At 43.9% G+C, this 15,893-nt stretch overlaps 2 protein-coding genes across 2 annotated transcripts in view; one reads left to right on the forward strand and one right to left on the reverse strand.

The window, feature by feature from the left end:
* Positions 1-257: 257 nt before the first annotated feature.
* On the reverse strand, positions 258-4,704 carry LOC138952993 (uncharacterized). The gene has a single exon (XM_070324760.1). The coding sequence runs from the start codon at positions 3,942-3,944 to the stop codon at positions 1,386-1,388; it is 2,559 nt and encodes an 852-aa protein (XP_070180861.1). The 5' UTR covers positions 3,945-4,704; the 3' UTR covers positions 258-1,385.
* A 6,409-nt stretch (positions 4,705-11,113) lies between these two features.
* The window catches only part of LOC138952230 (cell division control protein 42 homolog), a 43,080-nt gene continuing 38,300 nt past the window's right edge, over positions 11,114-15,893 (forward strand). The window contains exon 1 of the mRNA XM_070323848.1: positions 11,114-12,092. Within this exon, the coding sequence (XP_070179949.1) occupies positions 11,876-12,092 (217 nt within the window). The 5' untranslated portion in view covers positions 11,114-11,875. The remainder of the gene's footprint in view (positions 12,093-15,893) is intronic.

A 15,893-nucleotide genomic window follows, 5' to 3' on the forward strand; every position in this document is an offset into this window, starting at 1 on the left:
TGATTTCTTCCGGCGATCGTTGTTTCCAACCCTACGAACAATCATCATATTCCTGTTACGTTATTAACCAAAATAACATCTTGTGGTCACTAAATTACATCCATTACACAACTTTCATCCAATCTCTCGTTACTCGACTTGACATTGGTCAAGTTTTACTACCCTTCATCAACCCGTATGCCGGCAAAGCGTGTCCGCGCCATATACGGTCTCGAATAGCAGCTAGCATCTGCTGAAGAGACATTAAACCCCAAAAACCAACCAACCAACCGCGCCATATAAATGGCCGCCAACACGGAACTGAAAAGGGAATTACCTCCCTTGCATCGTCTACTGTCGTTTATACCCTATTGTTCGCTCTCTTCTTTGGCAAGCTGAAAACAGCGATAGCGTGACAGAAAGGACTCTGTACACCATGACCATTCTAAGCTTTCCCTCCCTAACTTTTACATCAAACTTTCTTCAAATCTGGCTCTCCCGCCACATTCCCCCCAACTCAAATTCTATGTCGTTTGGAACAAACTACCTAGAATAACTATAAGAGATTTGAATAAAGTTTACCTGCTTATGCTCAACATACACCTGTTGTGTTTTCAACAAATTCATCAATACTAACTATCTAATTTCATCAAAATAACAACTAACTATAAAACATTCTTTATTGAACCATCATCAACATCATCATCAGATTATTTTTAACTTAAATTATGGTCATCTCATTGTGGAATTCTGCTGCCTTCTCACCGGTCATCTTTTTCATCAATGGATCACGCTGGTGTCCATTACGTCCAAGTTGACGGCTAAAGTTGTAAGGGGTATCGAAGTACGCCCTTCCGTAACTTATCCTCGCTTCCCAAGTCAACGGTTAAAGTTGTGAGGGGTATTGCTGTACACCCTCCCGAAAACTCGGGTGCAGTCCACCTAATAGTCAGCTAGAGTTGAAAGGGGTATCGTGGTACCTCCTTCTGATCTACTGGTCTGGATTCTCATTTCCTATTAGATTTCACAGTTACGTTCAGAGGGGTATCGGGGTACCTCCTCCTGCGAAATCTAATTTGTAGCCCTACAGATTGACGGGACGGAAAGCAAGGGGTATCGAAGTACGCCCTTCCGAACAATCCGCAACAATGGTGATCCTCTTCTTTCCCCATCTCCTTTACTTGTACTAATAATGAACTATTATGTATCTGGTTAAAATATGAGTATACGATCATATTAAGACACGAGAAAACACTTTACCTGAGACAGATACGGACCTATGGTGACCTTTATCAAAGTCGCTCAAACCGTCCTAATATCCCAGACAAAACGATCGGACAGAATACATCACTCTGATTCTGACAAAAAGATACTGTTTGTTATGAACGCCAGTAACTTTAGCTGAATCATATCAGAGCGATAAACAACCTTGTTGCTTTTCGTTCCAAATTTGACCAAAAGCCAGGATCTGGCCATGGTGGAGGTCTGACTGGTGGTCTGAATTTACACGGCAAAACCCAACCTGTCTCCCAAACAAGCACCAACAAGGCTTTGGTTGCTCTATTGACACTGTCAATTGTCTCAACCTTGATCCCATGACCCTTTTTGAGGTCAATCACGTCCCATGAGCTCTCATCTGTCTTTGTAGTCTGCTCTGTCTGTACAACAACTGAAGTGCACCTAGATGAATCATCTTGGTCAGAACTACCTTGTTCTGTCCCACTAGCTGGAGTCTCTTGCAACTCCTTACTTTGGAAAGCTAGAGTACCTTCCCTGTCCGCAGCTTTTTGTTCTGCTCCACAGGTTTCCTCCACTAAAACCCTCTTCTCAAAGTTAGTTCTGTCTTCAGCACTGAGTAGGCAATCATCGACTGGATCAGTTACATCCCTACTCTCGAGTACGTCAGATTGTCTCTGAGCAACTGATACATCTTTGACTTGTGTCTGTGATTCCCGTTTACCATCTCCCACCTCTGGGACTACTCCGATATCTGAAGCATCAAGTTTTGAAATACGTTCAATCAGAAGACCTTTCTTCTCACAACTATCAAGGGGTGAACCCACCAAGTCTGAACTAGTCAAATCCCGCGTCTCCCAAGACGCCTTACTTTGATTCACTAGAACACATTCTTTCTTCACAACCCCTCTTCCTGATACCTGGGTACAATCTTCCACAACTCTTCCCCTAGAGTTACTATTGTCACCCGTATCTATCACACTATCTTGAGCCGAATCAGCCATATCCTCACCTTCTGGCGAGGCAAAATTCCTCTGAACAACTGATTCAACCGAAAAATCCCTTTCTAAACTTGTTTCTCTTTCTTGGTTTGCTTTAGGAGAACTCATTTCATCCTTTCCTATTTTAAACCTGGAATCACCTTTCCCCTTGAAGGGAAGTCTTTTGGAACAAACAAACTCCCTTGTTCTATTCCCTCGAGATCTTCTATCAAAATCTCTACCCTTGTTTGAGTTACCGGCCTCAAATCCAGCCCTCTGTAATAAGTCACCTCTGCTATCAGGGGTACTCTCCTTACCCTGTGTTTTCTGGTTGTGACCCTCCACAGCCCTCGTATTCATATGAGTATGAGAAGGACAAAGCATGTCACGGCTCCCTCTACAATTCCCGTTTTTGTCATCCCTTCCGTTTTTATTTCTAGGACACTGACGAGCATAATGTAGAAAGTCCCCACAAACGTGACATGCCCTCTTTTGTCTCTGTTCTTTTTCTTTCTGCTTTCCCATCATCCTCTCCTCAAAGATTTCCATTGTTTTCTTTATCTGTCTCAAGACAGCTTCCATACTGGCAGTTACTTTTTCGTCCTCTTCCCATTTGTTTCTTTCTTCCCCCTTTCGCTCATTAAGCAGGCCCTCCTCGTAGCTCTGTACTAACTCGGTCTCTTGGGCAAATTCAATCGCCTCGTCGAGTGTATTTGGTTTACCATACAACACGTGTTCTCTCATTGCTGCGTTGTCTAAACCCCTAATAAATTTATCGATAAGGATTCCTTCTAGGCCGGTGTTATAGTCTTCGGGGTATGCTTTCTCAGCAAGTTCTTGGATAGATCGTCCAAATTCTTGGATGTCTTCGTTTCGTCTTTTTCTTCTATTCTTGAACTCATTCCTGTACATGTTAATGGCGCCTACCGGTGTGAGACATTTAGTTAGCACCCTTTTCAATGACTCGTAGTCTTCTCCATCCATCCCCTTCAACACCCTTTCCACTATCGAATCCGCTTTTCCCTTGAGACACATCCTCAATTGTATTCCCTTCTCCTCATACGACCACCCATTCCATTTAGCCACTCTTTTGAACTTCCCCAAGTACGAATTTACATTCGTACTTCCATCAAACTTGTCTGCCTCCATCTGTTGCCGTTTGTGCGTAAAGATTTCTGAGTGCAATTCCCGTCTGACAGGACCATAATACTTTTCCGCTGGGATTCGTCTGACATCCCCATAAGAATTTGGAACGCAGTCTCCACGAACCCCAAACTTTACGTCATGTCTACCGACGTCACCAATTGTTGTACATTCTTTGTGACACTTTTGACTTGTGCGACCTTTGGAACGCGCGTAGTAATCTCTGAACTCGCGTTCTTCCTCCCTGCACGCATGTTCAGCAGACTCCCGCTGACAAGCAAGCTTACTTCTTGTTCTAGGATAGCAATATTCTTGTGAGGAATAAAACCTCCCTTGGCTAGAATGAACCGACACTTTCTGTGCATTCTGCGGTGCAGAATATGTGAAAAGATTTCCTGATTTTCTCTCTGGATTTACGTGATACTGTTTCTTTGTGTGCTTCTGGATTTCTCCACAAGGTGGGATATCTTCCCGACATCTTTGTTCTATCGCATCTATTTTTCTGCCAAAAATAACCCTAAGAACCCAACCTAGCAGAACACATCCACCAAAATAACCTGCCGCGTGTAACCAACTCGACAAAATACCCGTTTCGTCGTCCTCCATCTCAACACGACCCTAGGCCTATTACAGCCTCTTCATTCAGAAAACTTCTAAACCTACAGATAGGCTAAGAACACGCCACCGTCATCACAATCACCCACTTCTAAACGTACTTTAGAAAAAGAAACTTTTCCTCTTAGACCCCTGTAACGAAGATGTCAATCCCATCTAACGAACAATAGTAATCTAAAACATATTGACTAAGCTTACAGCCGCTTAGATCTCTCACAAAAAAATATGTTGCGATCACCTGGCTGTCAAACACAGGCGCTTGACACGAAATGACAATAACTGAACTACCCAGAATACTCCGCATCCATTTTTCATCCGAATGATTCTCAGGTCACGTGAAGTCGTCTTTCACAATTAACTATTTCTACAATTCTCCTTGATTTTGTGCTGAAATGATCAGCCTTCTACTACCCTGAAAGATAAAATTAAAAGCTAATATTAGATCTTTGATCACAGCCACCAAAATGTAGCCTTCTACTACCCTGAAAGATAAAAGCTAATATTAGATCTTTGATCACAGCCACCAAAATGTAGCCTTCTACTACCCTGAAAGATAAGCTAATATTAAATCCTGGTCACGGCCACCAAAATGTAGCAGTTTTCCTATTGCATTGAATGTTTGTTTATTTACCCGGCGGAAAACCGTGGAAGTTGTAGATAATAACCAAGACCTGAGTCCTTTATGCGGCTCTACAGATGTGTTGTTTAGTGTGTGCACCTGTTATTTTCTCCTTTCCGGATCTAGATTTGGCCTCGCGTTGTGTTCATTTTTCCCCTAGTGAGTGCAACTAAATCTGCTAGTGCGCTTTATTTATCCTCTTCCATCTAAAATTGCCGAGTTAGCTTATCTTTCCAAAAAAGGTTAAATCAGTGAGAAGAAGTGACGACTCAGGTATCAACGAAAATCATTCAGTCGAGTGATGGAGTCAATTCCATAGGGTTACTTTTCTATAAAATAGTTTATTAAACTCATTTCTAGAAAAGTGTACAAGCCTTCCAATACAACAAGGGCAAATTATTCAATATCATAAATTCACATACAAAATTGTTACAAAACCCCGGGTAGCCTTTACATGGCAAACATCAAAAATGCGCAGATTATTATCATGGAAAAACAATGAAGCCGCCTAATCTCCCTTCCCCAAATAATCCTATCCTAAATCGAGACTCCGCATATCGAGCTAGCTACATTTTTATCCCATACAGGATCTTTTGTTCTCTGACTAACTATCTATAGAATTTCTCTCAAACCTAATTTTTAATGGAATTCTAAATGGGAGAAACAGTTCTTCCCGCTTTGGGCTAAGTGTTAAGGTTAGTCTAAGACTTCATAAGTTACTATTTTGACTTTAGTGAGAACGGGACAGAGTCAATGTCAACCCTCCCTATTCGTCACCAAAGTTGTTTGTCCCTAACCTAATTCCAGTTTCTCCTTTAAAAGTACCATGCGCAAAACAGGCGGGACACCAAAAACACAGGAGCTTACCTAGAATTGCGCAGGTCACCTAATGTTTAATCTACCACACCTAGCTATCTAATTTAGGACCGTTCAATCAAACGCACGCCGACGCTCTAACAGTCCGGTTGTTTATTTCTGACTATCTACGGAATTTCTCGCCTACATATCTTTTAGACCTTTACTTTTTGCTTGAAGTAAGCAATCAGTAACATGCGCGGTCGTCCTTTGAAGCTGGCTATACCTAAGCTGTCCTAATTTACGAAAAAGGTAGAAAGAATCTCTAAGTTCTTTTATCGTTACACTGTGTTTTCCCTACACTATCCCTTCAAAAGAATGCGAAGTCTCTTCTTTTTTGTCCCTATTCTAAATCTTGATCTCCCTAGCCTAGCGCCCTCAGTCTATGTCCTTATTCTAACCCATCCTATTCTGTTCTAAAGCCTGTCCTAATGCGTGTAGTAACCTCATTTTACACTGTCTTTTATACCAATCTGCATGGCAACGCAAACAAACACACAGGACCAGAGGCAGATTGGCTGACCGAAAAAGAACATTAACCGCACTACTTTCAAAACATTACGCGGACAATGTAATCCGTCCTTTTTCCTTTATCTTTACACTTGCTGATCACAACAAGCGCTCTTTTAATAACTGTTCGTAATATTTAAGCAACCTACAACACTATCTTCATCAAAGAAACCTTGTCTCTCCTCTCTTTTACCATTCCTATCCTTTTTGATCTAACGATGATTTCTTCCGGCGATCGTTGTTTCCAACCCTACGAACAATCATCATATTCCTGTTACGTTATTAACCAAAATAACATCTTGTGGTCACTAAATTACATCCATTACACAACTTTCATCCAATCTCTCATCATTTAACTTGACATTGGTCAAGTTTTACTACCCTTCATCAACCCGTATGCCGGTAAAGCGTGTCCGCGCCATATACGGTCTCGAATAGCAGCTAGCATCTGCTGAAGAGACATTAAACCCCAAAAACCAACCAACCAACCGCGCCATATAAATGGCCGCCAACACGGAACTGAAAAGGGAATTACCTCCCTTGCATCGTCTACTGTCGTTTATACCCTATTGTTCGCTCTCTTCTTTGGCAAGCTGAAAACAGCGATAGCGTGACAGAAAGGACTCTGTACACCATGACCATTCTAAGCTTTCCCTCCCTAACTTTTACATCAAACTTTCTTCAAATCTGGCTCTCCCGCCACAGTAATTTAAAAATTACACAACACCATGAAAAATCATTATCGACGATCGCGAATCTGCTTATATCAATAATACATTACAAAAAGCTCTAAATATGTAAAAAAAAAAAAAAAAAATATGTTTCATTGCCAGACAAGAAAACTCAAGGCATCCTGTCAGGGAGAGAATGAGCCGAACTCATTTTGACCTGAGTTCAGGATGCATCTGAACGACAAACATTCAACATAAAAGTAAACAAGAAATTCCTCCGAGGTAGGAAAAACACCCCCGTTGGTCAAAGGGAAATAACCATTCTCACTGCCACCAACTGAGAAGGTTATTTCCCTTTGACCATTAATATGTCCCTCTATAAGTCCTTGTAGAATCTTAATCCACCAATAACTCCCTAACCGTGTGTTTGACTGGTCCCAATTTTTGTAAGGACCGTCTCAGGAATGTATAGAACCTGTTCACCAAGTTTGGTGACGATCGGTCCGTTCATTCTTGAGATCTATATGCGAACACAAACACACAAACACACAAACACACAAACAAACAAACAAACACATCGACCGAATCCTATACACACCCCTATACCGGGGGTGTAATTAGAAAACTGAATAGAAACCTTTATGCATTGTCCAAAGCATTTGTCGTCAGGCTTTATTCTTATTGCAAAGACACTCCCGAATGTAAACAATAATTCTTTAGCGTACTAATGTCACTGAGTGCATTGAGACTGCCGCTATAATACTCAAATAACAGTTTTTGAAATGACTGTGAATTCTCAGGTTTGATCAGCTTGAATGTTGTGCCCTTTATGTCTTTTACTGAAAAACAAAAAAATATCAGAATGAGTAGCCGACAAGTGTTAGTACACTAATGTCAACGTCAGCCACATAATTTAGAGCATTGGCAGACAGTGACTACTATTCATTCGCAGAGTGTTTTACAAAGGAACTTTGGAGTGGCACTTGACTGTAAAAACCGTCTTCAAAAAACATCAAACAGAACATGCCAGTGTTAAAAACAAAACTGTTGTCTTCAAAACAGTGAGCCGCCGGGGACCCAACATCGGGTGGTGGTGGGGAGGCGGAGGAGGGGGTATGTGGAATGATTTTCCCGTTTAAATTCAACTTCAAATCAAAGCCAGCAACAACCTACCCGTGCAGCCAGGGTTTCTTTTTTATTACAGCAAGTATTGACAATTAAAAGTAGTATATACGGATTCGAAGTTTTGATTCTCTCAAGTTCTGACGTTGAACTATAGGAAAATAATGACAGAATAATATAATCATGCATGTGTGTTTGTAAATAGCCATGTTTATTGTGAAAGATAATCTCATTGTTGTTGCTGTTTTTGGTGTTTGTGTGTGTGTGTGTGTGGGGGGGGGGGGGTAGGGTAAAAGGGGCGGAGTGGGGATAGTTGGGTATAGGAGCGGGGGGAGGGGGGGGGGGGGGGGGGGGGGGGGGGCGGGATGGACGGGAGTTGTTATGTTTGTTCTTGTCGTCACTCTCCAGGTATTTCCCTCTAAACGTTTGTCCATCTGACCATCCATTTGCCTAGTCGACTCAGTATTGTTCCGTATGTCAGATTGCCTGCATGATCATCTTTCTGACTGTCTGTCCGTCTGTCTGTCAGCCAGTCTCTCTGTAAGCTTAACCCTATGTCCGATGTATCATAACATAACCTTGACAACGGAAACGAACAACACGCACTTGTCAGTTCAGCCCATGTTGACATCACGTCAGTTACCGTAGTTTGCCGTGTCGATTTCCCATTAGGCCTACTGCATGCACGCGCCTAATCGAGACAGTGATTACAGAATGAATCATGTCGGCCTTGTCTCGAGTAGTTCGAATGTTCAGCCATTCACAAGTGTTTTGTTTAATTGTGTGTGTGTGTGTGTGTGTGTGTGTGTGTGTGTGTGGTGTGTGTGTGTGTAAGCTAGTGTATCTTTGGCCACAGTTTGTTCAACCATATTTATCCCTGTCACCGATGCGGATATGATTGACAGCCGATTCAGCCCAGTGCTGTTGATTTCAGGCTTTGTGGTTAACATTCAAGGCACAGTAAGCCTCCCGTAAACCATCACAGATACTGCCAGGCTTTGTGGTTAACATTCAAGGCACAGTAAGCCTCCCGTAAACCATCACAGATACTGTCAGGCTTTGTGGTTAACATTCAAGGCACAGTAAGCCTCCCGTAAACCATCACAGATACTGTCAGGCTTTGTGGTTAACATTCAAGGCACAGTAAGCCTCCCGTAAACCATCACAGATACTGTCAGGCTTTGTGGTTAACATTTAAGGCACAGTACGCCTCCCGTAAACCATCACAGATACTGTCAGGCTTTTACACACAGTATACAAACACCCTTCCATTTGAGCGCTCACCAAACGGGAACATCCTAGGTGCCCTACGTAAAGAGCGAGCAATTTTCAAAGAATTTATTTTTGCGTGGTTTATCGTGAACACGTGTGATCCAGTTTCCCTTTTTCACAATGTAGTCGTCAGTTAGTAATTTGAATGCGACTCAATGTGAGCTTATCTGCAATAGCACGTTTTTATTTACCTCTGACTATGCACGAAACAGACGGCTGTGGTTCACAAGAACTCTAGCGATGGCTTTTGACTGTTCAGAGGAACTGGCGATGCCTTTAAACCGTCGTCTGCTACGAGAACCACGACCTTGCGTGGCCCTGCTTCCGGGCTTTTCTTTTTTCAAACTTTCACTTCGAATTGTACTGATGAAAAAAGAATTCTTTTTTGTTTTAAGAATGTTTGTGTAACCAGCTGTCAATTTATTATCTAGGTTTTAAAAGTTAGGTCTAGCGCCAAAACGCACCACGGTCCGATTGTCTCGAAGCAATCGGCGCAAAATTAATTCTTTAAAAATTGCTCGTTCTTTACGTAGGGCACCTAGGATGTTCCCGTTTGGTGAGCGTTCAAATGGAAGGGTGTTTTGTACTGTGTGTAAAAGCCTGACAGTATCTGTCATGGTTTACGGGGGGCTTACTGTGCCTTTAACACGATCACAGAGTGACGACAAGTGCTAATTTGGTTTGATCCGTGTCCGCGTGACCCCCTCCCCCCCCCCCCCCCCTACCCCATCACCTCTCTTACCTCGGTACCTGGGACGACAGGTTGCCTCATCTTCATTTCTCTCTTTCTTTGTTTTTGTCTCCAGTACTTAAAACATGTATGTAGCGCACTGAGTTGACTTCAGTTTGAGTGACGGTATCGCCTCCCGCCGCACACGCAATTCAAATATTCCAACTGCGACTGGCTGATTCTGTCAAATTCAAACGAACAGATCAATTGAACTTAAATTTGCTCCCCTCGGGGCGGGGATGTAGCTCAGTCGGTAGCGCGCTGGATTTCAGTGTATCCAGTTGGCCGCTGTCAGCGTGAGTTCGTCCCCACCGTTTCGGCGAGAGATTTATTTCTCAGAGTCAACTTTGTGTGCCGCAGACTCTCGGCCTCGGTGTCCGAACACCCCCGTGTGTACACGCAAGCACAAGACCCAGTGCGCACGAAAAAGATCCTGTAATCCATGTCAGGGTTCGGTGGGTTATAGAAACACGAAAATACCCAGCATGCTTCCTCCGAAAGCGGCGTATGGCTGCCTAAATGGCGGGGTAAAAACGGTCATACACGTAAAAGCCGTGGGAGTTTCAGCCCATGAACGAACAAACAAGCTCCCCTCAAGTCGAGCCCAGTTAGGTCAGCAAAATAGGCATAAAACCGGATCATGATTTGTTCGTGAGTCGACATATATTCTAAGCCTCTGAATCAGCTTTTCAAAGAAAGCCACGCATGCACATATTCGTAATGAAAAATCAATAAATTAGTTCTTATGCGCCGACTCATGTTACTTTTTTTCTGGTAGAAGTTTTCAAGGCGTTCGTTCGGCAGACACTGACTTCACTGAGGCGGTCACGGGTCGCAACGACTGCCAGACGCTGAGGTGTACATCATAGATTTATTAGGTGACCAAACTCAACTGAGCTGACTTAAAGATTTCTCTACAGTCGATTTGAATGATATTAATAGGAGTGTCACGCTGGTCCCTCGAAACCTGCATGGAACCTGACGTGACAGGCAACTGACACTTGAACCGTTCTGGCAGAAGCGTACTCGAATCAGTATCAGTAGTTCCCAATCTTTCAAGAGTCCCAAACGATTCTTTCTCAAACACACACTCTACCCACGGACGGTCGCGCAATCAAATGGACAGGACTAAACACTTGTTGATCTCTGATCACACGCCGGGGACTATTATACTAAATCAGTCCTTGATTGGGAAAGCCAGTTTCGACTGGCGCAAGGCAGCAATCACTCGAAATCGGCGTGTAAAGTTATCAATCAACCTATGACTCGTGAGTCATACTGCGAGTGACGGCTAAAAGACAGCTAAGCCAATCGCAGTGGGCGACACCGCAACGCTCGCGCGGCGACGGGTCGGCTTGTCTGCTAGCAGACGAGAGTTGAGCAAAAGCACACACACACAGACGAAACACAGCGCAAGGGGTGTAGGGCCATTCGGTGTCGGTGCGGCCTGCTGTGTGTTCAGTCGCTTGGGAGTTTACCTGTGCTGCACACGTTGTTACTGGACAGAGAGCAGCTGTGCTTTGGATGTATTGTGGTGTCGTTGCGTCTTCGTTCAGTTGAAGGGTGTTGTCCTGATTGCGACAACACTGAGTCTACACTGTAGGCAATGACAAACCCTCGTGAAAGCTCGTGCTGTTTGCTCGTCTAGCTCAGCCTGTTGCTTCAGTTGTTATTATGAGCCTCTCTCGCTGTGGGAATCTTGACAGCTGAAAGTCAGGATTGAAGAGCTCTAGACGAGCACTTTACTGACCGGGCTCATGCCATTTCGGAAATCCACGAGACTGAAAAATCGAGTTTCTCACATAATCAGTGACAGACTGTGCATGACGAACGTCTACAGTGGAACGACCACCTACTCCTGACCACACGCCGGGGACTATTATACTGACTATTTCATTTTGCCAAAAAATATCACACTGTATCAAACTTCGAATACTTCCAACCGCATGACTCAAACATAGATAGAGCCTCCTGTCAACAATCAACAAGTGTTTCTTCCTGTCAAGCGGCAGACATCGGTAAAAATCAAAATAAATAAATTGGGATTTCAACCCTAAGTGGTGGTTGTGGCGCCCCTCGGTGTTATACCTGTTGTGGTAGTGACAGTAGTGGAGAGGACAGTGCAGTCGCTCGCTACGTTACAATGCCTCCCCACACAATGATGGACCATAACACGAACTTGGTGGCCGAGGGTCAACCCATGGTGTCCAGTGCCAGTGGTCAAGAGAACAGCTCGGCCAAGAAAGTGAAGTGTGTCTTGGTGGGCGACGGGGCGGTGGGCAAGACCAGTCTTGTGGTAAGCTACACCACCAATGGATACCCCACCGAGTACCTGCCCACTGCCTTCGATAACTACTCAGGTGAGGGACTGAGATTTTTTGTTAGAAATTGTTTGGAAATAGATAATTCTTCCATAAAAAAACAACAGCAGCAGTGACAACAAATAAACACAAACACACACACACACACACACACACACACACACACACACACACACACACACACACACACACACACACACAAGCATCAACAACGCTGACAGCACTGAACTAGGGGAATGCGCAGACAAAAAAAGCAAGCAGCAAACCAACCAACTAGTGAATAATTTACTGAGAAGGGGGTTTATGTTGGAGGCTATTGTTTATTTTTGTAAACGATAAAACAAATAATTTGCTTGGTGGAAATTATATGCTACAAATATGCGGTACCCCAAATATGTGTACTGTCAGTGCTGGCAAGTTTCCCCCGTGTTCAGAATGGAAACTCTAGATGACTAAAAGTGAGAGCAGGAAACAAGCCTGCCTTAATCATTTGACGAATGCAGTTTTGTCATAAATCAAATCACAATCGCATGCTTTAAATTGCAAAAGTACAGATAAGGGGTTGCAAAGGCAGAGAAAAGCCAACAAAGGCATCATTCTAAATTTGTGTTCCAATAGACGTTATCAGATAAGTGAATCAGTTCTCTTTCACTTACAGTTACAACACAACATTTTACTGTAAACGTGTCTTTTCCTCAAACACGCTAAAACGAAAAAAAAAGATAAAATTATATATAAATATAGATAAGGTGATTGTTTTCCCACAACTAGAACACGCGGTTTGTTAAAATAAAGAGAATAGTTGATTGAGTCTTGAAATTGTGCACTATATTATATTTTGAAAGAAAGAGAGAGCGAGAGAGAGAGAGCTTTTCTCTTTAAAGTTATAAACAAACACCCACCACGCTCTTCTCACAACACCACGACTAAGAAACCTAATCATATCACCACACTCATTACCACACTCATTACTTCAGACTAATCAGAGGTAATCAAAAAAACACGCCGAGACTCTCACTGTAAGTCAAAATGAGTTATGTGCTGCGACTTGCAAATTGTGAGCTTTACCACAAGATTGCATGCTCTCCTAGTCTTACATCTTTGCATTCCAAGCCATGAATCATTCGGCAACTTCAAAGCTCCCTACGGCCGCTTAGGCACGGTAAACTTTTTTCGGGCCCTGGCTGTCTCTTTTGCTTCCTCTCCTGTGAGCGCTGGAGCTCGAAATAGTCGCGGTGGCGAGCTGAGCTGTAAAAGTGGAACTTCAAGGCAACGCATAATGTCAAGGAAAAGTCGCTTTGGGTTGTTTTTACTCTTGTGACATTTTCCTGAAAACTTCAGTCACATCGGCGAGGTTAGAATTTAGGAGAAACTTGTGTATACTCGGCTGTTATTCGCAAAAGGGTATTTTAGGAGTACTAGAAAAAAAGTGCAGACAATCCATATAATTGAAACTAATACAATATGGTGTTTTTTTCGATATTAAATTTTATTTGGGAACAGCCTCGGTCATTATTTCCTTTAAATTTCAGGCTAATTTTTTTCTCGTTTGCTTTAGAGCTTGAACTAAAAATGGAATCTGAAAAAATAAAGGTCCCGACACACACACACACACACACACACACACATCGACTCAGAATTTCGGCCAGCATGTTGACGAGAGACCAATAAACACATCAACTACGGCTTTGTACCCCAGAAAAATTCTCCTCGGTGAAGTTTCAACAGACGTGTTGCGTGTCCACTTTTCACGACACAGACTCTGCATCGGCACAGAAACGACAGCAAACGCAGGCGAAGTTTAAAAAATATCATTTCTCTCCTCCTGAATAAAAAAATTCTTTCTCCGACCAACGAAACGATGTTTGTCTGTTTATTCTGTGAGCGGCCAGGAGCCTGTTCAAACGGTAAAGAACGTTTCAGGCACGCAACTATGAGGTGAACGGCCTTGAAAAGTGGCCTCTGCTCACAGGGGGATGAAGAGTCCAGAGTTTTTGTTTTTTTCCGAGGGACACCCTCATTTTGGGCGCTTGGTCAAGCCTCGGAAAAAGCAGGAGCGTTGTTTACTGAGGGCAGTAGTTGATGTGTTTATTGGTCTCTCGTCAACATGCTGGCCGAAATTCTGAGTCGATGTGTGTGTGTGTGTGTCGGGACCTTTATTTTTTCAGATTCCATTTTTAGTTCAACCAAGTTATACAGTTTCGACAAAGTGTGAGTTTAGAGGGAGCGGTCAGCGACCATAAACTCTATTTAAACGAGACAGATATGCAGCAAAAGGAGGGGGGGGAGGAGGTGTCAGTAGAGGTAATGCAGGAGGAAGTGATAGCAGAGTCCCGTGGGAACGAATGCGGGGAATGAAGAGGGTTGGAGGGCAGGGGGGAGGTGATGAGTGAAGGAGAGCAGTCTGGAATGAAACAATGGTAACAGATAAGGGAGTCCGAGAGAGAGCGAGAGAGAGCGAGGACCGAAGTCAGGAGTAGCAGCGCAGCGGCCAGCAAGCAAGTTCAGCGATTTTCAGTTCTGCAAACTATGGAGTTCAATTTTTCTTCTTGGGCAAAAAATCTGCCCCAACCTGTAATTGAGGTTCTGGAAAAAGAGGAGTTCACAAGCCTCAGTGCCTTGAAATATGCAGGAGAAAAGGACCTGGAAAGCCTTAAGTTAAAACGAGGCCACATAGTGGAATTAAAAGCGGCAGTGGCAGACCTGCAACAGAAGTACGGGGGAGGGCCGTTGCGTGCTGCCGACCAAGTGGCACCGCTCCAGGGTCTTCTTGGCAACATGGCCATACAGTCTGCTTCACCAGGTGAGACTTATTTACGAATTGTTGACTTCGTACCGGCTTCTATGGCGGTGGAGGAAGAGGTGACACTCGGGGGAGGTGTCACGCTCAAGCTGGCCAACAAATCAAAGTTGGAGAAAGTATCCCCCTGCCACTGGATCGTGGCAAATGCTAAAATAATGGCAAAACTCATGAACACCGCCGTGGACTTCGACCACGAAGCTTACCTCTGTTATACAGAGATGGTGGGCGAGCTCGGCGCAAGATTTTCCTGGCAGTCGGTGCTCCTTTACGATGATGAGTACAGGAAGCGCCAGTCTACCAGCGGGTTTGCTTGGGGAACCCCCAACCCCCACCTGTCCACAGTGATTCTCCGTGAGCGTGCCCAACAAGTTCCTGGCAACAAAAGCGGCAAGGCCATGACGGGAAGCGGCGGTATTCGACGACCTGTGGGACCCAGTGGGAAGGAGGTGTGCCTGCAGTACACAAACAAAGGCACATGCCTCTACGGGTCCCGCTGCAGGTTCGAACACGTGTGTGACACGTGTGGAAAGGAGCACCCCGGCAAAGACCACCAGGCGACAGCAAACACCAGTGCCTAGGATACAGCGCAGCGAACTGACAACACAACGGTAGGCCCCACCTATTCCAGCCCGTTCCCTCAATTAGATCCTCATGACTGTGCATTTTTGGGAAATCATGCATCTATTAGTGCAAAATCTCAAATGTGGCACTCAGTGCTAGAGGGCGATTGTGACAGAGAATTTTTGTTAGACGGTATACAGCACGGTTTTCGGGTAACAGAAAAACATAAAACATGTGTGTTAGCAGCAGAACAAAGCAATCATAAATCAGCGTACGATCATCGCGACGTGGTAGAACAAGAACTGTTAGATCAAATAGCAAAAGGAAATTATATAGTGGCAAGTAAGAAGCCAACGGTCGTAAGCGCACTAGCCGCGATCCCCAAAGAAGATGGTAGCGTTAGGCTAATTCATGATGCCAGCAAACCAACAGGTAGGGCAATGAACGATTACTCCATCCCTGAGTCAGTGAAGTTT

This window comes from Littorina saxatilis, linkage group LG17 (assembly GCF_037325665.1).
Source record: "Littorina saxatilis isolate snail1 linkage group LG17, US_GU_Lsax_2.0, whole genome shotgun sequence".
In the NCBI taxonomy this organism is placed as follows: domain Eukaryota; kingdom Metazoa; phylum Mollusca; class Gastropoda; order Littorinimorpha; family Littorinidae; genus Littorina; species Littorina saxatilis.

Coding starts and splice junctions, on each gene's coding strand:
- LOC138952993 (XM_070324760.1), bottom strand. CDS start 3,944: ATGGAGGACGACGAAACGGGTATTTTGTCGAGTTGGTTACACGCGGCA.